The sequence below is a fragment of the Elgaria multicarinata genome, chromosome 20 (genome assembly GCF_023053635.1).
Source record: "Elgaria multicarinata webbii isolate HBS135686 ecotype San Diego chromosome 20, rElgMul1.1.pri, whole genome shotgun sequence".
In the NCBI taxonomy this organism is placed as follows: domain Eukaryota; kingdom Metazoa; phylum Chordata; class Lepidosauria; order Squamata; family Anguidae; genus Elgaria; species Elgaria multicarinata.
The window spans coordinates 19,099,122-19,121,823 of NC_086190.1; the positions used below are offsets into that span (position 1 = coordinate 19,099,122).

At 48.0% G+C, this 22,702-nt stretch overlaps 1 protein-coding gene across 1 annotated transcript; it reads right to left on the reverse strand.

The window, feature by feature from the left end:
* Nucleotides 1–3,152: 3,152 nt before the first annotated feature.
* Nucleotides 3,153–22,358, reverse strand: LOC134411624 (protein-arginine deiminase type-3-like). Its single transcript, XM_063145494.1, has 16 exons — nucleotides 22,267–22,358; nucleotides 16,273–16,453; nucleotides 15,228–15,300; nucleotides 14,885–14,946; nucleotides 13,608–13,725; nucleotides 13,226–13,351; nucleotides 12,709–12,887; nucleotides 12,267–12,370; nucleotides 11,222–11,333; nucleotides 10,577–10,684; nucleotides 8,615–8,766; nucleotides 7,697–7,841; nucleotides 6,788–6,881; nucleotides 6,161–6,240; nucleotides 4,447–4,575; nucleotides 3,153–3,386 (listed from the first exon to the last, which is right to left on the reverse strand). The coding sequence occupies exons 1-16, from the start codon at nucleotides 22,356–22,358 to the stop codon at nucleotides 3,153–3,155; spliced, it is 1,989 nt and encodes a 662-aa protein (XP_063001564.1).
* Nucleotides 22,359–22,702: the final 344 nt, after the last annotated feature.

The following is a 22,702-nucleotide window of genomic DNA, read 5'->3' on the forward strand; positions in this document are numbered from 1 at the left end:
GTTGTCAGTTCAGCCAAGTTGACGATTCGTTTCTCTGCCACCTTTGCTAAATGATTCCGGAGTAAGAATAAGAAAGCCGAGTGAATCCTACATAGGGATAATTTATTTGGGGGCACGGAAGGAAGGAAAGGTAAAGAGGTACTTCTGCACCAAAGAGTGTGTGTTTGCATAAAAGTGCGATATGTTTTTCCGAGCACACTTCTACCTGACCAGCGCAAATGTTCTGATCCTGCGCGCCTCCCCAATTGCAAACCTGTTCTGTTGCTTGTTTCTCCTTATCAGGGAAGAGCAAAGGGGAACCCGGAGAACCATTTTGGATTTATATGAGATGGGAACAGTTCCTAGCCTAGTCCTATCGCTCCCCCTTTCTCCCCTTTTTTTATATTTCTCAAAATAAATGTTTAAATAAACGAACGGAGTTGTGTCGGACTGTAACGCCTTCCCTCCTTCCGCCTGTACCGTTCCGACGGCACAGAAGCTCCTACGCGTCTCGCTTCCCTGGAACGGTTGGTCAGGAAACCACGCTCGGTAGCCCCCAGCACAGACCATCATTGCACCTGCAGCACTCTCCGCCACTGGATACGGCGATGCAACTGGTGCTCGTAGATAACCGGACCGTTTTGCAGAAGGTCAGAATGCAAACAACGATCGCTTAGGAAGTACTAGATTTAGGAAGAGGCGACCACAGCGAAGCCTCCGAGAGAACAGAACAATATTCATGACACCCGGACGCTGTACCGGACGTGTAAGTGCTGGTGTCGGAGTCCTAGGAGCCAGGCCCGAGAAATATTTGATGCCGAGATACCAGAAACAAAGGGTAGAGATCTCCTGTCACCTATTCGTTGTATCAGCAGTTGCCAGATGGGGGCGTGCGGAGACTGCCATCCTGACGCACACGTGGTCATTTAAAACGTTTTAGCCAAAAACGGCACCCTGATGGGCTGATAATCTAAAAGACATGGCTAAAAAGGAGCAGTGATTGTGGAGGGAAGAGGAAGAAAGCAAACTCTGGCACTAGTTATTAGTTGCAGAGTTCTAGTTATGGGTTCTTTTGGGGCAGAAGGAGGGAAGCTTCTGCAGCTGCTCCTTCTCTGGGTGATAGATGGGACCAGGTTAATCTCTCCCTTGTTTTTACTGGGAGGAGGTAGGGGGTGCAGCCTACCAGTGACCCTCGATCCTTTGGCCATTCATCCATATAGCCCAGTATTGCCAATGCTGACTGGCACCAGTGGCTCTCCAGGATTCTTTCCTAGCCCTAGCTGGAGATGCTATGGATCGAACCTGAGACCTTCTGCATGCAGAGCAGGCGCTCCACCGCTGACCTACAGCCTCTCCCCCCAAAACATAGCCAATCAGCGAAGGCATAACCTATCAGTGATCTTGCTACCTGGAAGTGCCAAGGATCGAATCCGGTGCCTTCTGAATGCAGAGCAGAGGCTCTAGCGCTGACCTACAGCCTCTCCCCCCAAAACATAGCCAATCAGCGAAGGCATAACCTATCAGTGATCCTGCATCTTGCTACCGGAAGATGCTAGAGATCGAACCTGAAATTCTGCATGCGGAACAGGGGCTCTGCCACTGAACTATGACCCTTCACCTGATGTGTACTTACCTGGACCCTTCAGTCATCTTCAGAGGCTGTTCTTTTGGGTGTCCCCAGGGGGGTTACAAGTTGCGGCACTCTCTAAAATGCTGCTCTTTTCAACCGTATCATAGGAAGCTGCCTTAGACTGAGTCAGATCATTGGTCTAGCTAGCCCAGTATTGTCGACACGGACTGGCAGCCGTGGCTGTCCAGGGTTTCAGGCAGGAGTTTTTCCTCGCCCTACCTAGAGATGCCAGGAATCACACCTGAGACCTTCTGCATGCCAAGCTGACGCCCTCCATAGTTAAAGATATTTCTCCCAAGCATTTTAGATTTTTTTACTGTGGTTTTCTGTGGCCTTCTCCATTTTTCTGTTTGTTGTTGTTTTTAACCTTGTGTTGGCTTGGAAATAGCTCCTAGCAATCAGCTCTAAAGCTGTGAAGGCCTGGGGGAAACGGGAAAAATTAAGGGAGGAAGCATTATTTCCAGGGATTTTTGGAAATTTGGGGAAATGTTTTTTTCACAAGCCTTCTCGTCCCTAGTCAACTCCCACGAGTGCTCTGGACTCCTCTTTTGAGTATACAGCTTGGATGGATCTAGAAAATTACAAGGGATTATGTATGGATTCACACACACACATGCACAACATGACAAGAATAGGCCCTCGGGTCTTCACAAATTTTATTCAAACAGCTCACAAACACACACAACCCTTTTGAGAGAAAAATATATACCTGCAAGCTCCTTTTTTTAAAAAAAAATACGAATCAACAATTGCGCTCCAGAATTCAGCGTTACAGGTTTCATTCTTTTTACAAAAACACAAAAGAAATGTATTGTTTTCACACTCCTCACTCTTTCAAGCCTATAGCGATGTTGCCTCTGCAGCACCAGTGGATGGAAAAGGGAAGTACCTCCGTGTAGAAATTTCTGGACTTCCCTCCCCAGAAGATCGCTTCCTTTACCCGTAAACCTAGTCTTTTTGCTCTTGATTAAAACCGGAGCTTGGATCCTGATAAGGACCTGTCTTAGGCACGATAAAACTGGCAATCCACCCTACTCCACCCTTAATACCAACTCCAGGACCTTGGACACTGGTCAACCAGTCTGTTCTAGACATACTGGCTCGAGAGACGATAGATCATTTGTGAGATTTGCACCGGTTACAGGACTCTACCCAGCGAACAGATCTGAATGCTTGGTTTCTACTTGAGTGACAGATCTCGTCTGGTCTTCTTGAAGAATGTACAGGATGTCCCTTGAGCGCCGGGCATCGATACACGGAGATTAGCAGGTGACTGAAAATCGAGGGGAACAGTGTAGTTCTACAAACTGGGGACGACGCTATGAAATGGGTTGGTGGATCCCATCTAGCTTTAGGAGGGTGAACGAGGGTGAACTTAGACGTAGAAGATGATCAATGCCGTGGGAGATGAGGGAAGAGAATCTAGCAAACACCTTCATATATTACTGAGGGGAATTTGTGCAGTTGCTTGGGAAGTTACTGGATTAGGCATGTAAGCACAGGAGAAGGGCAAGCTGTTTTCAGCCTCTCCCAGTGAGATCCTTCAAGGGGTCATGTTCCACCACTTGAAGGTGAAGGGCTTCCGGCGAGCATTGGTCCCACAGTGGACTTCTCCTTGGTGTCTGTGATAGGTTTCCATGTCATCAATGAATGTGCAGGACAATCCCAGCGGCTCAAGGAGGCGACGGACCTCCTCTTCCAGGGCGCAGTGTTCGTGAATAACAGGTCCAAAAGGTTTCGGGATACCCAGGTATTTCCCCAGAACAATCATGTTCACCTGCAGGCAGAAGATGGGAGACGAATGAAGAAGAGGCTCTGAAATAGTTAAGGATGTATGCAGCTATCATAGAATAGTAGAGTTGGAAGGGGCCTCTAAGGCCATCGGGTCCAACCCCCTGCTCAATGCAGGAACCCACCTAAAAGCTTCCCTGACAGATGGCTGTCCAGCTGCCTCTTGAAGGCCTCTAGTGTGGGAGAGCCCACAACCTCCCTAGGTCATTGGTTCCATTGTCGTACTGCTCGAACAGGACGTTTTTCCTGCTGTCCAGCTGGAATCTGGCTTCCTGTCACTTGAGCTCATTATTTTGTGTCCTGCACTCTGGGAGGATCCTGGCCCTCCTCTGTGTGACAACCTTTGAAGAATTTGAAGGGTGCTAGAAAGGTTGTCACACGGGAGGGCCGGGATCTCTTCTTGACCATCCCAGCTGCCTTATACGAAGTCAGAGCCTTTGTTCAGAAACCATTAAAAACCATAACAATTGGAAAAGCCAAATTAAAATGTGCCCTGAATACCTTCCTAAATCCAGTCCGAATAAGAACCACTCATAAGAAAAGCCCTGATGCTGGATCACACCAGCCCAGCATTCTATTCACACACTGGCCAACTAGCTTGCTCATTGAGCATGTAAGAAAAGGCCTGATAAGGCGTCACGCATTATGGGCCAGCGTTTTGCTCACACGGTGCCCCATGTCCCAAAGGGAAAATCTACAAGGAGGACGTGAGTGCAACAGCACCCTCCTGCCCATGTTGATGCCCATAGGCGTGAGGCACACAACCATCAGGGCTAGTAGCCATGGATAGCCTTCTCCAGGGATTTATCCAACCCCCTTTTCAAGCCTCCTAAATTGGTGGCCATCACTACATCTTGTGGCAGTGAGTTCTAGAGTTTAACAATGTGCTTTGTGAAGAAGTCTTTTTACCATCCTGAATTTCCCACTAATCCGCTTCATGGGATAATGACCCCATGAGAAAGGGATGAAAATGTCCTCCTCTCCATTTGTTTTGCACCACTCATAACTCCAGAGGGAAGTCTCAAAGCATCTGAGCAGGGCCGTACCATGTCCGGAAAGTAGGCCTGTGCTTTGCCCTCAGAATCCATTTCAAAGAACTCTGGAATGTCAATGATATCTTCTTCCGTCAGGCCCAGCTCCTCTTTGAGGACGTTTCTGTTCCAGTCAATGCATTTCTGGAGAGGGAAGAAAGACACAAGAGGACAGAAGTCATTGTGGTGGAGGAGAGGATTGTGACATCACTAGAGGAAGACAGAGTTGTATAATAGCTCTGTCTTCTTCTAGTAGTACAATACTCTTATGGTACAATCAGTTGGGCACAAAGCAATGGATTTGTCCAGTGTGCCAATGGGGCCATTTCTAGTGTCCCAATTGTTTATTCATTCAGTCGCTTCCAACTCTTCGTGACTTCATGGACCAGCCCACGCCAGAGCTTTCTGTCGGCCGTCGCCACCCCTAGCTCCCCCAAGGTCAAGTCTGTCACCTCCAGAATATCATCCATCCATCTTGCCCTTGGTCGGCCCCTCTTCCTTTTGCCTTCCACTTTCCCTAGCATCAGCCTCTTCTCCAGGGTATCCCGTCTTCTCATTATGTGGCCAATGTACTTCAGTTTTGCCTTTAATACCATTCCCTCAAGTGAGCAGTCTGGCTTTATTTCCTGGAGTACGGACTGGTTTGATCTTCTTGCAGTCCAAGGCACTCTCGGAATTTCCCTCCAACACCCCAGTTCAAAAGCATCTATCTTCCTTCGCTCAGCCTTCCTTATGGTCCGGCTCTCGCAGCCATAGGTTACTACGGGGAATACCATTGCTTTAACTATGCGGACCTTTGTTGTCAGTGTGGTGTCTCTGCTCTTAACTATTTTATCAAGATTTGTCATTGCTCTCCTCCCAAGAAGTCAACATCTTCTGATTTCCTGGCTGCAGTCAGCGTCTGCAGTAATCTTTGCGCCCAGAAATACAAAGTCTGTCACTGCCTCCACGTTTTCTCCCTCTATTTGCCAATTATCCATCAAGCTGATTGCCATAATCTTGGTTTTTTTGAGGTTTAACTGCAACCCGGCTTTTGCACTTTCTTCTTTCACCTTCGTCATAAGGCTCCTCAGCTCCTCCTCGCTTTCAGCCATCAAAGTAGTGTCATCTGCATATCTGAGATTGTTAATGTTTCTTCCTGCGATTTTAACTCCAGCCTTGGATTCGTCAAGCCCAGCATATCGTATGATGTGTTCTGCGTACAAGTTGAATAGGTAGGGGGAGAGTATACAACCCTGCCGTACTCCTTTTACCAATCTTAAACCAGTCCGTTGTTCCGTGGTCTGTTCTTACCGTTGCTACTTGGTCGTTATACAGATTCCTCAGGAGGCAGACAAGATGATATGACCCACTTATTTCCTAATATTTCGAAACATTGCACACCTTTGGCCTGTGTCAAGGGTCAGTTTAGTTGGGCGTGGCCAAGGGCCCCCACCCCAGCAGGGGCGCACTGACAAGAGCCCAAGGACTTCACTTCTCCTCTTCACCATAGCAACCTGCTTGTTCACCGGCCTCTTGCTCCAGCCAGGTCAACGGAGGAGGAGGAGGAAGGGAAGCCCACGGCCTCCTCACTCCCTGGTTCTCCGCATGGTGACCATGGTGGTGAGAAGGCAGACTCTCTGAGGGGAAGGGGTCATGGGAGGGGGTGTCTCACCCATAATTTGGGACAGCAACCCCCTTCTTGGCTCCTTGCCAAGATTAAGGGGACAGAAAGGGTTGTGGCAGTTACCTGGAAATATTCATTGGTGTTCCTGAAGGACTTGTCAGCAAGGATCTTCTTGATGGTGGTTTCGGTTTTTCCTGACAGCCCTGTAGTAAGAGATATATGAGTGCTCCGTCCCTGAGTTACGTCCCCATTGCTTAACGCAGAGTCAGTTCTTTGGGCCGTTTATCTCCAAGTTTCCAGCAACCCCATCCTTTCTGGAGATGAAAAGCACGAACTGCCAAAATACACCCGGTGCAACATCTCCCAGCTCCTGCTGAACGTAGATCTAGGCTCGAAAGGTGACAGCAAGGGAGAGGGCCTTCTCAGTGGTGGCCCCCCCAATTATGGAATGATCTCCCCAATGAGGCCCGCCTGGCTCTCCCATCGTTATCTTTTCAGTGCCAGGTTTAAACTGTCCTCCCGAGCATCTGGCAGCATGCCACAGTTGCCTTCGGTTCATTTAAAACTTGTTTTAGATCTATGTGTTGCTATGTCTTCATGTAAATGGATTGTATTTTGTATAATGTGCTTTTAAAGGTTTTGAATTTTTGTGAACTGCCCAGAGAGCTTCGGCGATGGGGTGGTATAGAAATGTTGCTTTGCCTCTGAAGAGCACAGGAAGGAGCGGCTTAGGAGGAGCAGACACCTTACCCTCAAATATCACAGCATCTCCATAACCCTCCTTCTCCTTCTCCTTCAGCAGCTTGAAGCAGGCGCTTGGGCTGGCTAGCAGCAGGCGGAAACCCTGTAAAGGGGAGCGAGAAGAGATATAAGCAGAGAATTGGAAGGAGACACAATGAGGACTAGAGGCTTTGATTGTTATCCTGGGCATCTTTGGAATTTTGAAAGAGTGTTGTGGATGGTCTGGCAAAATTGTTGCCGTGGTGGGGTATGGCCAGTCAGAAAAGACACATTTCCCAGAAGGCAAACTGGTGAGATGAAAAGAAAAATAACTTTCCCTAGAACCTAAGTAGGAGGCAAAGGCGGAATTTGTGCTCCAAAACACAAAGCCACGCTTCTGAAACCAAACAAAGATGGCACAGGGCGTTTGGGCTGCCTTTCATGTTGTAGCATGCCAGCCCCCTCCCCAGGTAAAAAGATTTAAATCTTAAGAAATAAATTAGCAATCAGCACAGGTGTTTCGGAGCTCCTCATGGAATCATAGAGTTGCAAGGGGCCTATAAGGCCATCGAGTCCAGCTCAATGCAGGAATCCACCCTAAAGCATCCCTGACAGATGGTTGTCCGGCTGCCTCTTGAAGGCCTCTAGTGTGGGAGAGCCCACAATCTCCCTAGGTAACTGGTTCCATTGTCGTACTGCTCTAACAATCAGGATGTTTTTCCTGATGTCCAGCCAGACTCCGACTTCCTGTCACTTGAGCCCGTTATTCCGTGTCCTGCACTCTGGGAGGATCGAGAAGAGATCCTGGCCTTCCTCTGTGTGACAACCTTTCAAGTATTTGAAGAGTGCTCTCATGTCTCCCCTCAATCTTATCTTCTCCCGGCTAAACCTGCCCAGTTCTTTCAATCTCTCAGAAACCCAGTTGTAAGTAATGCCTACCTTTCTATCAGAGGCTGGTACAAAGCTCAAGAACTCGTCCACATGTCCCACGACCAGCCAATCAGAATACAGTTCGATGGGAGATTGTACTTCCTGGGCATAGAGGAAATCCTGGACAACCTTGACCATCTCATTGCCTTGGACCCTAGTTAGCAAAGGGAGGCAGTGTTGGTTAAGGGGGTTATATCCAACTGAGGGATCGCTTTGCCCCTGTGAAAGCCTCACCCAGGTAGTCTCACATGTCATCCCTGTGGGCTCTGATGTTCAGTGTTCAGCAGCATTGCTGTCCGCACCACCACGCCTCCCTTAAAATCCTCACTCTTTTGCCTCGCTCCATGCGGTTCCTGTGCAAACCTTCCACACCTGTGCTGCAGGATGTGGACCCAGGAGGGAAAAGCCCATTATGGGATGGGCCCCAATCCATGGGCCGTGAGCCTCTTTATCTTACGGCACTGCAGAGAAGGATGTCCTTTTCAGCAGCATCCTTCTTCTAGGGCCGCCGTCATAGGTATGGTGGGGCACGTGCAGAGGGCCCACATCCCAGCAGGGCCCCACTGGATTTGCTGCCCCTCTTCCCCATGGCAACCTGCTTGTTCCCCTGCCTCTCGCTCTGGCCCAGACACCGGTGGAGGTCAGAAGGAGAAGCAGGAGACACCCACGGCTTCCTCGCTCCCTGGCTCTCCGCCTGTCTAGCAAGCAAGTGAAAGCCACAAAAAGATGGAGGATGAGGAGCAACAGCAGCCGAGAACGCAGACTCGCAGAGGGAGGGTGGTTCTTTGAGGGTGTCGTGCCCATGGGCCCTCCGAATCCTGGAACCAACTTAGTCCACATGGCAAGAGTAACCAACAACCCTGTTCTCGGCTATACCATTGTAGAGGACCATGAGGAAGCAATGGCCCTCTTCCTGAGCTCACTTACCGAGGAAAGTAGCTCCCGATGAGAATCCGGCCCAGAGGGTACTCCCGGCCCCTGACGGTCACTGGAGGACTGACTTCAAGGTTCCCAAATGAGTCCAGGCTGGAGAAAGTCCTGGGAACTGGTTCCCGAGTCACATAACCAAAATCCGGGCCCTTGCGTGGGAGCAAACAGGAGCAGAATTAGATCACCCCCATCATACAGGGGGGTCCTCAGAAAATGTCCTCACCGACACAATACTAGAGAAGTTGACTCGGGGGAAGCAGGAGAATAATATTAGGTGGGGCTGTACGATTTTCAGAATATACGTTGATTGCAACGTTGGGTTGCTTCTTTACAGAATACGGCAAGATGGATGGATGGGGAGAGAGTCCCGCCCACAACCAATTTTCAGAAACTGGAACACCAATAAGAAGAATATGAATGTATTTACTATATACCAGTGCAGTGCGGAATACTGCCAGGGAGCTGGTTTATGGACATAATGACGAAAGAGCCTTGTGGGATCAGATCCAAGGCCTCTCTAGTTCAGCAAAGAAGCCCTTCCTTTGACCTGTCCTGAATCTCCCACCCATCAACTTCATAGGATAAGAACCCCCGTTGGGTTCTAGTATTATGGGAGAGGGAGAAAAATATCTCCCTCTCTACATTCTCCATACTATGCATAATTTTGTCTACCTCTATCCTGTCTCCCCTCAGCCTCCTTTTTTCCAAGCTAAACAATCCCAGCTGATGTAACCTTCCCTCATAGGGGAGATGCTCCAGCCCCTGGGTCATTTGACTCGCCCTTTTCTGCACTTTCTCAAGCTCTGTGATATCTTTCTTTTAGGTGTGGTGACCAGAACCGTACACATTATTCCAAGTGTGGTCACACCATAGATTTGTGGCCTGCCGGAGGAGACTCGTCAACTCAACAGTCTCCTAGCATTCAAGAAAGCTATAAAGACTGATCTCTTCCGGTAGGCCTATCCAGTGGAGTTTTAGGATGCTTTTTAGGATGTTTTTAACAATGTATGTTATGTTTTAATTCAGTTTTATGTATTTTATCGTTTGCTGTTGTTCCCCGCCTCAATTGGAATGGAGAGGCAGGTAAGAAATAAATAAATAAATAATAATAATAATAATAATAATAATAATAATAATAATAATAACAACTCCGTGAGCCCCTGCCAAAGGAAGTGAGGCAGGTGGCTACCAGGAAGAGGGCCTTCTCTGCTGTGGCACGAGCTCCCTAAGGACCTTCTTATTCTCCCAGTATTTTAACAGGTCTATAAATTAATTTTAACTTGCTCTTTTAAATTTGTATTTTTGCATTGCTGCTGTTTTTTATCCTGGTTGTGCTTTTATGTTGTATCTTATATGACGGTTTTATACTGTTGTTTTAGACTTCAATTGTTGTTGTTGTGTAAGGGGGAGTATGAGCCTTTCCTGTTTACAGCTAATTAGGGTTTTGCCTTTTTCATAACAGCGACATAGTGGGTCAATGTTTTAATAAAACTCTCCAACACAACCCTGAGATTCCTTTCTTGCTCAGTCACAACCATCCCATCAGCATATAGGCAAAGTTGGGTTGCCCCAATGTAACAATTTACACTTGCTTGCACTGAACCACATTTGCCATTTTACCCATTCGGAGGGAACCCTTTTAGACCAATCCACAATCTCTTTTTGTTTTAACCACCCCAAGTAAGCCCTTCATGCAAACTAAAAATGTACAAAGAGCCCTGGATCAGACCCAGGGTCCATCTAGTCCAGCACTCTGTTCACACAGCGGCCAACCAGCCGTTGGCCAGGGACCCACAAAGCAGGACATGGTGCAACAGCAGCCTCCCACCCATGTTCCCCAGCAACTGGTGCACACAGGCTTACTGCCTCGAACACCGGAGGTAGCCAGTTGTCGCGTTTTATTTCAAGGACCACGATGTTAAGACAGGATACTGAAGGAGAGCGCAGGAAGACACATACCAGAACTGACTTAAAAGGGAAAGCGTTCAGCCCACCGTTTCTTGGGGAGTCGAAGACGACCGGAAACGTCTTATGGGGAGCTTGTACATAGCCAAATTCCATCTCATCCTGGTTCAACAAAGAAAAGAGCCTCGTGACCACTTCGTGCCAAGGAGCTGAGCCTAAAGGCAAATGTCTGGAGTGCTTCTCCCACGGCCTAGGGACTGGCAGAAGAGCTTGAAGCTCAAATATCTCGGTATCTAGCCTCATCGCCTTTGGGCCCCTTCACTACTAGAATGCAGCCCCCAGGACCTTTTCTGAAACTGAATCCTGCCCTCCGAAAGAGGTTCAAAAGCCCTGCGTAGAGAATTCTGTTATCTCCAAACGGAGATCATGCCTTGCGCGGGGATGCCTGGCACTTCCGCAGCGTGTCCCAAATCATCGCCGTGTCCTGCACAGGTTGCTCCAATTGAAACAGACCCATCCCTCCCCGGGGTCAAGAAGAATGTCTTCAAATCTCTCCAGAGCTGTAAAGACTTGGAAATGCCTTCACTGTCTTCAGACTGCTCTCACTCTTTCTAACTGCCTCGTCTGGGGAAAGTTTTGCCATGGGTGTGTCACACTGGCATGCTACCCCTCACTCAGGTTTTTGTCTTCTTCACCTACCTGGAACCAGACGTCATTCTCATACTCCTCTGCTGAACAGATGACTACTTTGCATCCAGCTTTTTCGGAGAGCTTCTTCACATCTGCCACGAAATCCATGTTGTTTTGTGAACTGGATATCAAAAGAGGGGGAGGGGGGAATACTGAAGACACCAAGCCAGAAAAGCAGAGGGGAAGGCTTCAGACCTTCTCAAAACCAAATAAGCAAGCCTTGAAATGGATCTGATATTCTGGCCTTCGTCACCTGTGATCTGGTAACACCTTGGATAGATTACTGCAATGCACTCTGTGTGGGGCTTCCCTTGAAGATGGTTCGGAAGCATAACTAGTGCAGAAGACTACAGCCTTCCTGCTACATTACATCTGCCCTAAAGCACAAGCTCCCAGTGAGCTACTGGGCCCCATTTAATGACTTTGGATCCAAGTGCCTGTGGGAGCACCTCACCCACTAGCACCCCACTAGGGCCCTTCAGTCTACAGGAGGCACCCCATTTCCTGCATCTGCTTTCCCCACACATCCTTAAATGGGGTGGGAAGGGTGGGGAAGTGAGACAGGACATTCTCAGTGGTAGCCCCACCACCATTTCTGGAACTTCAATTACCCCCCACTATGAATATTTTAAAATGTAACTCAAAGGCCTTTTTATTTACACAAGCATTTGCCCCCTCCCCCCCCCCCCGGCCTGTTATAACTGCCATGTTTTAACTGTTTCATTGTAATAAGGGTTTGATTTATTGGCCTTTGAATCATTCGTGTTTGTAAGCTGCCTCTGGGTTCTTGCTCTGGAGGAAAAGCAGGGTGCAAGAAGTGCGAATCAATCAATAAATCAATATAGAGAGGCAGAGAGAAAAAGTTAGACAGACAAACCATGTTCTTGGGAGCCTCCATGGGTGATCTGAGATACCTTATCTCCTCCAGATATTTCTACTGCCTAATTTAAAGGACTGTCTACTCTCCCAGTTTCAGATCGCCAAGCCCTGAACTTGGGGCATGGAGTTCCAGCCACACACACGCACACACACACCCCTCTATACGCCCCTTTACCTGCAGACGTAAACGGTCATGGGCTGCAGTGTGTTGGGTGTCATGATCCATGGAGCAATGCGGAAGACCACAGTGTCATTGAAGATTGGAACGCACGGCAACTCCTGCAGCAGGGAAAATATTAGGGAGGGAACAGGAAAAGGGTTCATAAGTCAGAATCGACAAAGAGCTGTCCAGACATGAAGCTCAAACCTTTGCCACACGACCACCCTGGATGAAGAGGGATCTGAGCTAGCTTGCTCCTCCCTGGCTGGGGGAGACTGGGGTTTGTAATCCAAAACATCTAGAGGACACCAGGTTGGAGAAAGCCCAACTGTCGCTCACAGCCGGTTTGCTGCCAAAATCCTCCCTTCCATGACACTCCTGAAGGCATTACGTGGATGAATCCGGCATACGCCCCACTGTTTGTTCTTGACTGGCCCTGCCTTTTTGCTCTCCATACCTCGGTGGTGGCCTCCAGCAGCGTGGCATGGAAGGAGACGAGCCCTGCGAAGCCAACGTCTGGAAAAGCCAGCCCTTCCACGTAGAAAAGATGCGCATCTTGGCCGCTGCAACGGTTCACCTCATGCCAGAGCTTCCCGGACCCCAGAATGTGCTTGTACTTGCTCAGCATTTTTGAGCCTATAAATCAAAAGAGAGAGATGGAGACAACCCTTAAGAACCTAAGAAGTGTCCTCATGCTGGATCAGACCGAGGGTCCATCTAGTCCAGCGTTCTGTTCACACAGTGGCCAACCAGCTGTTGACCAGAGAGCCACAAGCAGAGCACAGGTGCAACAGCATCCTCCCACCCATGTTCCCCAGCAACTGGCACACACAGGCTTACTGCCTCGGATACTGGAGGTAGAACATTGCCATCAGGGCTGGTAGGCACTGATAGCCTTCTCCTCCAGTCCTACTGATAGACAATTTCTCCTCCAGCCCTGAGGCTCAAGAGCTCAACAGAATCAGAATGCTTACACTGAGCATGAAAGACGCCCACTTTGTCATTGTCAGAGGCTGAGATATGGAGACAAAGCTGAAGTTCATCGAAAATCTCATTGGGCCCACGGGTTGTCAGGATCATGAGCGACATGTCTTTGAGGTCTGAAGAGAACAAGGGTAAGATGCAGCTATAACTCAGTGGTAGGGCCCCTGCTTTTCATGCAGTAGGTCCCAGGTTTGATCCTCGGCATCTCCAGGTATCAAGATACAGGATCACTGATAGGTTATGCCTGAACTGATTGGCTATGCTTTTGGAGGTGACACACACAGTGATATCCATTACCTATCTCCCCTGACTTTTGCGCTAATATCCACCCAATGACCAGAAAGCGAGGCTCTGATCGGATGGGTTACCAACCTGCAAATGATTTCAGTGACTGATCCTTGTTATCCATGTCCTTTGCCATCTGGTTATCTTTGTCACAGTTCACCAAGAGGATGGCTCCTTTACCATTGGGACCCCAGGTCCATTTGTTCTGCAAGGGCAAAAATCAAATCTATGGAATCCCACTTTGCATGCAGAAAGTCCCTGGTTCAATACCTGGCATCTCCAGGTAGCAAGATGCAGGATCACTGATAGGTTATGCCTTCACTAATTGGCTATGCTTTGGGGGTAGAGGTTGTAGCTCGATGGTGGAGGCCCTGTTTTGCGTGCAGAAGGTCCCAGGTTCAATCCCGGCATCTCCAGGTAGCAAGATGCAGGATCACTGATAGGTTATGCCTTCACTGACTGGCTATGCTTGGAGTGAGAAAGGCTGTAACTAAGTGGTAGAGCACACTTTTTACATTAAAAAGGTCCCAGGCTTGATCCCTGGTATCTTCAGGTAAGGCTAGAAAGAATTACATCAAACTCAACGTAAGGCAGCTTCGTATGTTTATTTGGATTCTGCTGCCAGCTGCCTTCCCTCCTGCCCTGCCTTGGTGGGTTCTGCCAGATCCTTGACCTCATCTTTCAGCTTATGCTGAGTAAGGATTACCCTTGAACAGTTACACCCTTGGGCCAGGGATCATTCCGCCTCTATCAGAGCCTTGAACCCCAAGAAAAGATCAGGAGACCCCTCCTTCTTGCCATCGCTTCACATTTGCAAAATGCCTAACGCGGACTCAGAACTCTGTTTTTAACTGCTTGGTTTTCTGGCAGCATTGAACCACACTGCTAAGTCCCCAGAGTGTGTCGTGGTTTCAAGGACTCTTATTGCAAACTATCGTGCATGGCTTATTTCGCTCTGAGTAGCCCTTGGTCAGGTGGGAAAGCAGGCAATGCGTTTAAATAGCAGGAAACCAGAGGTTTTCAGGCAGAGGTCCGAGTTCCAATCCAGAGAATTTCTCGGGGGAGGGGGCAATGCATTCCAAAAGTGGGTGGAGCCAAAGTCAAAGGGGGCGTGGCCAAAAAGACCAGCATATTTTAGCCAGTAACTAAAGCCTTAGGAGAAGTGTTTCAACCTTTTAGCACGGGAGGAAAGAAACAACACCAAAGCTGAGATCAGTGGTTTGGGGAAAGCGATGGCACCACGAGAAGGGAACAACGTAGGGCCACATTGCGACCCCCAGAGGGACAATTTGGGCCCCCAGACCTGAGCTCCTGAACCCCTGATTGACGTTCACACAGCTCAAAAAACCAGACTCGTCCCTTACCTTGTTTTTTCCCCTCCTGGTCACGCTTCCTGTACGGTTTATGTCAGCATCTAAGGAGATTTCTGCAGCAGAAGAAAACATAAGAGATATTGGAGCGGAATCCCCAAACAGTGTGGCAAGATGCCCTGTTTCCGCTGGATGTTCAGCATTTACTGTGACCGGTAATGCCACGGATACGGCTGGACTGGATTGCGTGTGACTGTGTGCTCTTTTTCTCTGCGGGAACTTGTGGGGCCGAATATCCACCCAATGACCAGAATAGTCAACAAAAGCAGGTATAAATGAATACATTTGCATCATAACCTCCTCTTCTCCGTTGGATCTGCACACTTTGCAGACTTACCGACGCAGGTGAGATGGAGGATCGCTTTGGCCATGGGCGTCTTCTCATTTCCCTTGTAGTATGAAATTCTGACCTGCGAAGATGCCAGGAATTTTAGCAAAACTAATTATACTGGAATATATTTAAGGCACATCTCTCTATGACACACTTAAAAAAACAAAACAGTTCTGTAATTTCGGATTTGTTTGAAGGGATTGTTCATTCTGCCGTTTTGTCCCAGGGAGACTCACATCAGGGACGGGGAATTCTTTCAGCCTGAGGGGAGCAGCCATGACCTTGAGGTGTACAAAATGATGCCTGGCGTGGAGAGCCTGGAGAGGGAGGTATTTTCCTCCCTCTCTCAAAATACTAGAACCCAATGGGGTCATTATCCCATGAAGCTGACATCAGGACAAATAAAAGGAAGGACTTCTTCACACAGCACAGAGTTAAATGATGGAATTCGCTACCACAAGATGTGGTGATGGGCACCAATCTGGATGGCTTTAAAAGGGGGTTGGATCAATTCCTGGAGGCGAAGGCTATCCATGGCTCCTAGTCCTGATGGCTATGTGCTAACCTCCAGTATCCAAGGCATTAAACCTATGTGCACCAGTTGCTGGGGAACATGGGTGGGAGGGTGCTGTTGCACCATGTCCTGCTTCGTTGGTCCCTGGTCGACAGCTGGTTGGCCACTGTGTGAACAGAGTGCTGGACTAGATGGACCCTTGGTCTGATCCAGCAGGGCTCTTCTGATGTTCTTTGTCCCAGTCTAACCTACCTCACAGGGTTGCTGGGAGGCTTAAAAGGCAGTGGTGTGTGTGTTACCTGCCTTGAGCTTGAAAGACCTCAATCCAGGGAGCAAGGAGGCCGTGAGCATCTCCTGCTACTCCTCCTCCATCACTATTGTCTGGGTCAGAGAATGAGGCAGGTGAACCATCGGGTTGGAATAGGGAAGAGAGCAGCAATGCCAGGCAGTTCTTATCAGTGGGCCCCTGCTGGGACGTGGGCCCTCGGCCGGTGCCCATCCTTGCCTACCCTGGACTTAGCTCCAAGTGTTTCTCACCTTGTCTTCATTCACTTCAGTGCTTGGAGTGTCCATGGTGACGATCACCTCCACCCGGCTGTCGAGGGGCCACCGGGGCACACAGGATGGAATCTTCAAAACTTCCCCATTGTGGACAATGTAGAGGTTCACACCAGACGTCCCCCAGACATCAAAGCCGGTGGCTTCAGCAGGGGCTGACCTGAAATGGCAAAAGATCATTCACTGCAACGGTTTCATTTGCATTGATTTAGTTATTACATTTATTATCCTGCCAGCAGCTCAAGGCAGGTAGCAAGATTCAGGATCACTGATAGGTTATGCCTGAACTGATTGGCTATGCTTTTGCAGAGCACCTGTAGCTCAGTGGTAGAGCATAGTTTTTACATTAAAAATGCCCGAGGTTTGATCTCCGGTATCTCCACGTAAGGCTAGGAAAGAATCCTGCCTGAGCCGCTGTTGTCCACCTGGGCTAGGTGGACCCAATATCGCCTGACTTCAGGATAAGGCAACTTCTCAGGTTCCTATTTAAATTAGTCCTTTATAGAGAACTATGAGGAATAGAAACCGCCCAGAGAGCTCCGGCTATTGTGAACCGCACAGAGAGCTCTGGCTATTGGGCGGTATAGAAATGTAATAAATAAACAAATAAATAAATAAATACTTCAGGAAAGGATGTAGCTCCGTGGCACAGCACCTACTTTGCAAGTTGGCGCTATCCTTTGCACCATTCCAGCTGCCCAGTGGAAAACATTTTAATTTTCAAAATAAAAAATCGGCAGGGGGCAGGGAATCTGGCAGGCACCGAGGGAGGTGTCCAAGGGACCACTGGCGCTTATGCCCCTTGCATTGGAGACCACCAAACTAGATGGCCTTTAGGTGCACTTTCTGGAATGGTCGACCCATTAAGAGGCGTTTGTTAGGCAAGACTCCAGCGCCCGCTTTGTGGTTTAGGGTTGGGGCCGCTCCCAAGAGCGGTGCCTGACAGCTTCCTCCTGGGTACATTTCGCAAAGCGCCAAATGCTTGGCAGGGGATGGAGCTGAAACCACAAGTTGCCAAACGGGCAGAGCAACTGTGTGGGGTCCCCACTATTATTATTATTATTATTATTATTATTATTATTATTATTATTATTATTTTATTTCTTGACCGCCTCTCCATTTTGATCGAGTCGGGGAACAGCAATAAATGATAAAATACATAATACTCAATTAAGTATTAATTGAGTATTAATTGAGTGCAATTAATTTGCACTCTGGGAGTGCAAATTAAATGCACTCCCAGACTGCAGGACGCGGAATAATGGACTCAAGTTAAAGGAAGCCAGATTCCAGCTGGACATCAGGAAAAACTTCCTCATTGTTAGAGCAGAGCGACAATGGAACCAGTTCCCTAGGGAGGTGGTGGGCTCTCCCACACTAGAGGCCTTCAAGAGGCAGCTGGACAAGCATCTGTCAGGGATGCTTTAAGGTGGATTCCTGGCATTGAGCAGGGGGCTGGACTCGATGGCCTTGTAGGCCCCTTCCAACTCTGCTATTCTATGATTCTATGATTCTAAAACATCATGTACATTGTTAAAAACATCCTAAAAACATTTTTAAAAACATCTTAGAATCCCCCTGGATAGGCCTGCCGGAAGAGATCAGTCTTTATAGCTTTCTTGAATGCAAGTAGACTGTTAAGTTGACACTTTGCTGTAGAGACGCTTTTGGCCTCGTTCTGCCCATTCAGGACATGCCTCCAGGGTCGGCACGGCCAGGCACCTCCCAACGGCCCCCACCCCAGCCGCCCACCCACCCCGAGAAGAGCGCCTGGACTTGCTGTCCCTCCTCTTCCCCCCTTGCAACCTGTTTGTTCACCTGCCTCTTCCTCTAGCCCACACAATGGTGGTGGTGAAAAGGTAGGTTCACTGAGAGCAGGGGCTTATTGAGGGCGTCCCTGAAACCTGGAACTGGCACGTCACCTGTCCATTTTGTCCTTGGGACTGACACCTGTCAATAGAAGGTGTGCACCTGTGCTTTGTTCTTTTGGGACTTGTAATGTACACTGACCATCCCTTGCTGTAATCCTGCCCAAACCAGCCATACCTGCTTCCTTGCCTTTCACTGGCAGGATCTACACGACTGCTTTAAAGCACTTTATAACAGTTTTGACAACTGTTGGGGCCCAGGACACGCGCCAGATACAGTTTTCAAAATTGTTATAAGGCGCTTTAAAGCAGTAGTGTAGATCTGGCCTTTCTCTCTCTCTCTCTCTCTCCCTCTCTCTCTCTCTCTCTCTGGGAAGCCGCCTGTATCTTTCAACAGCTGCTCAACAGGCAAACATTTAGCCAGCAAAGCTCTTTCCCCTCACTTCATCTTCATGCCGGGGAAAACTTCACTTGCTCAATCTCTACCTGTGTCACACCCCGCCCCGCCTCCAACCACTAGGCACCAAGATCGCAAAGTATTTTATGGGAACTGTAAAACAGAAAGTGTGCACGCAGGCACATTCCTGAAAGGTTTCTACAGCAAAGCTTTGACGACCTCGAGGAAGTGAGTCAAAGTGTGTGCAACAGCAGAACTTTTAAAAGTTTGTTTTAAAACTAAACTTTTAGGAGCGGTTTGATTTACAGGCATGAGCAGGTGCTAAGGTTTATTTCTGGATTGGCATCAGTCAGACCAAAGATTTGTAGCTCTTTCCAGAAAGAAATGTTCGCACCTGTTATCACCTGCACATTGAGCTGCGCCTCGAGGCATAGCTGCAGAAAAGGTGGCAACCCAAATACAGAAGCCAGGGATAATTTCTGTATTCTCCCACAAATTGTCATGTTTTCCCCACACTGCAAGGCCTCCGGGAAGAGGCAGGGTACAATTCTGCATCCAGTGCTTTCATCCTCAGAGATTTCTCCAAGGAGGATAAATTGGGGGAGTTGCCGGCATCCAAAACAAGCCCTCCGCCAGCTCAACAGGTGATACGGCTGTGCCAAATTTGTAACATGGTAAGAAGAAAAAAAGTAGGCATAGGATGTTTCAGGGCTAAGCTGCCCTCTCTGTGTCGGGGAGAGGCTGTGTCAGGGTCGCGCTCCAGGTGGAACGTGCCACCAGCAAGGTTATCCAACTTCTCCTGGCAGGCCAGTCTTGTTGAGTCCGTGGCTTTTTAATGCCCCGTGGGTGGCACGGCCTCTGGGCTGTGCTTGACTGAGTTGCTGCTGGAATGATTAGGGACACCGCCTGCACCAGACGAGTTCCCCATCCTTGGTTTAGAGGGATAACGTCTTGGAAAAGGTGGCCGTTACAAAAGCCAACTCGACAAAATGCACTAGCCCTGTTGCCACGCAAGGGAACGCACGCTTTGCCCAAAATATATCCAAACGCTGCCATCCCTGAATGAATGCACCCATCTCGTGATCAAGCCGGCCTTGTCCGAAACACTGCAGTTAAAGCAGTTTGACCTTCATCAAGGCCAAATCCAATCTTCCAAATGGATTCTGCATCTGAGCTGGTTCACGCCATTGTTTCCTGACTTGGAAGGGAGACTGCAGATTGCAGCTCACCTCTTATCTGCAAGGCACTTTTTAAATCCTAATTAGATTTGTTTATTAATTAAATTATGACATATCCCCAGTCTCCAGAGTCTAAGAAGAGCTCCAGGCAGCCGAGATTTTAAAAAACGGTCAGATTGAAAGGAAAGGCAACATAAAATCTAAATGCAACATAAACCCTAAACGGAAGTGAACGCGCCAGAATCTATTTGTTACGACCGATAGACCTGACAATAACTTTTGAACAGAACAAGCAGAAGCGATAAAAGTTTACAACAGTAATAGAGCCAATAACAAAACCAAAAAAACTTCCATCTGCTTCACTCTCCGTGAACCCTCTTGTACGGCCGTTCTATTTTGATCGTTGTACATTGAATGGATGTATTTCCAACTGTTTATATATAGTAGCCTTAGTGTAAGAATAACTTAGACACTCTTGGTCAGCCTTCACAAAGCTGATACCCTGCAGATGATTTGGACTACAACTCCCAGCTGCCACAGCCAAGGGCTGCAGACAACCTGCTGGGTCTAAATTTGAATGTTGGCAGATTCTTCCTAATCAATTCTGTTTTAGGATTCTCTCCATGCAGACAATGTAGTTTCACCATTGAATCAGGTTGTTTTTTTCCCCTCTCCTATTTCCATAATACACCCAGTTTGTTTTATAAAATTTTGCTTAATGAAGACGTCTGGATATCTCAAAAGCTCGCACATTTTTTGTGATTGATTGATTGGTTGGTTGGCTTTATCAAGGTGTTAAACTGAATGCGGGTTTTGGGATGTTGCTTACGGTCACCACGTCCACCTTTGCTTTTTTTGTAAAGGAAGGCAGACTCGTACTAAAGTGGAATATCCTTCATTCCTGTTGGTCTAAAAAAAAGTTAGTATTTTCCCTGCAGGAAAAACAAATGTCCAAGAGAACCTCTAGAGTCAAATTGCCAAATTTGGACTAATAACCAAGTTTGATCCTATCCATTTGGGCTAGAAGACAGACAACGGTTACTTATCGCGCGACTTAGCCACGCTCAGAACGTTGTGTTATCAATTCTTGCTGTCGTGAGGAAACCAGCGGCCTACAAGAGTTGGACTACAATTCCCATGCTGGTTGGGGGATGCTGGGAACTGTAGTCCAATACAAGTTGCAAAGACTTGTAGAAGAGGCACCATGCTCATTTTGAATACATTTAAGCTTTAGCATAATCCTTTGGCTGCAACAGACCAACAAGGTCTAATGAATTGGTATCATCACAATTAATTCAGGAGACTAGTTTCCTAGGAGGCTAATTGGAAAATAAAATGCCTTCTGCCAAACTTCTTTTCGTCTGCAGCCAGTAGACCAGCAGAGGAGAAATTCGAATGGGATTCCTGTTTGGCCATTGATGGATACCAGGTGAGTTAAATAAATTCAAAACAGAAATAAGAGTTTAAGAAGGAAATGGATCTGAGGAACTCCTTCCCAATGCATCCTGTTTTATACCCAGAGATTCTCCAGAAAGGCCCTGCTATCGATCCCTTTCTTAAGAGAAGTAAAGGCAGGGCCTTTTTAGAGGTGGCACAAAACTCTTGGAATCTCTTTCCTATGGAGGCCTCTTGACCCCAATTCCACTCTGAAGTTTGAACAGGAAATATTTGAAATGAGTAAGTAAAGTTATGGGGGTGGTGTTGAACACCATTGTGTAATTTTTCTGAATCGCCATTGATTATTGGGTGGTATAGAAATGAAATGAAACATTGAATCCCCCCAGCACGCTTATTGATTGGTTTGGTTTGATTTGTAACCCGCCTTTCCGCCAAAAAACAGCGGTCAAGGCAGCTAACAATAATAAAAGCCAAAACTTTAAAGACTTGAAACAATCGTAAAAAGAAATAGATTAAAAATACCCAAAATTAAAAGAATAAACACAGCACCTGGTAACGTACCAAAGACCTGTTTGAATAGAAACATTTTTGCCTACCAGAAGAAGACAACCGAAATGGGAGTCAACCTAGCCTCCACAGGTGGGCTAAGACTCTCTCTTGTGTCCTAACTGCCTCTGATGGTGGGTCTACCATGAGAAGAGGCCCATAGCGCTGTACCTGGGACCTGAACATGCCTGTACATTACAAAGTAATGTGTACAGGACCAACCACGGTGCCAACATGAATCAAAATTTGCTGTGATGTTTGAACAAGTGGATTTATTTTTTACACCCTTATCAAAAAAAAAAAATATTGCAAGAGAGCTAGAACTTATTCCTGGAGGGATCACACCTCTGAACACATGCAAAGTGTGCTCTGAGAACTGAGGAAACACGCCCTCCGAGGCCAGGGGGAAGGGCCCCAAGGTAGCATGAATACATGCGCTAAAATTTGTCCTGCTGTTCAGAACTCCAAACAAAACTCTCATGCAACCAAGCGGCAAACCACAAAACTCTTCCTCCGTTCTTAAGGGCTCTGTGCAGTCTTTGGATGCCCAAGTTAATGCAAAAGAAAGAAAAAAAGAGTTTCTTACCCGCAGACATCGAGGGAGATTTCTGTGTCAAGCACATAGATCGTGCTGGTTGGGTGTTCTGTAGAGAGCCGGACCAATCGTTGCTCAGTCATTATGCTGGCCTTTGCGTCGTCCCACTCGGGCAGCCTGCGAGGTCTCCCAGGAGCTGTTCTCTGTGCTGATGCTAACAGCCTCTGAGATGATGCGATTATAAAGGCATGGCCCAGTGGGTACCACCCCGGGGCTCTCCATCCTGCGAGGCGATAGGCTGCTCAGAGCCTTAATCCCACCTCCCTGATCTCTGAAACTGGGTTGGATACTCAGGTGGTGCAGCTAAAGTTACCTGTGGAGTTATCAGCTGGCTGGCAGAGCAGGGGGAGGAGGAGATGGGAGAGCGAGAGCGAGAGCGTAGGTGGACTTCCTTACCCTGCAGAGGCAGTCCATCTAGGCATAGGGC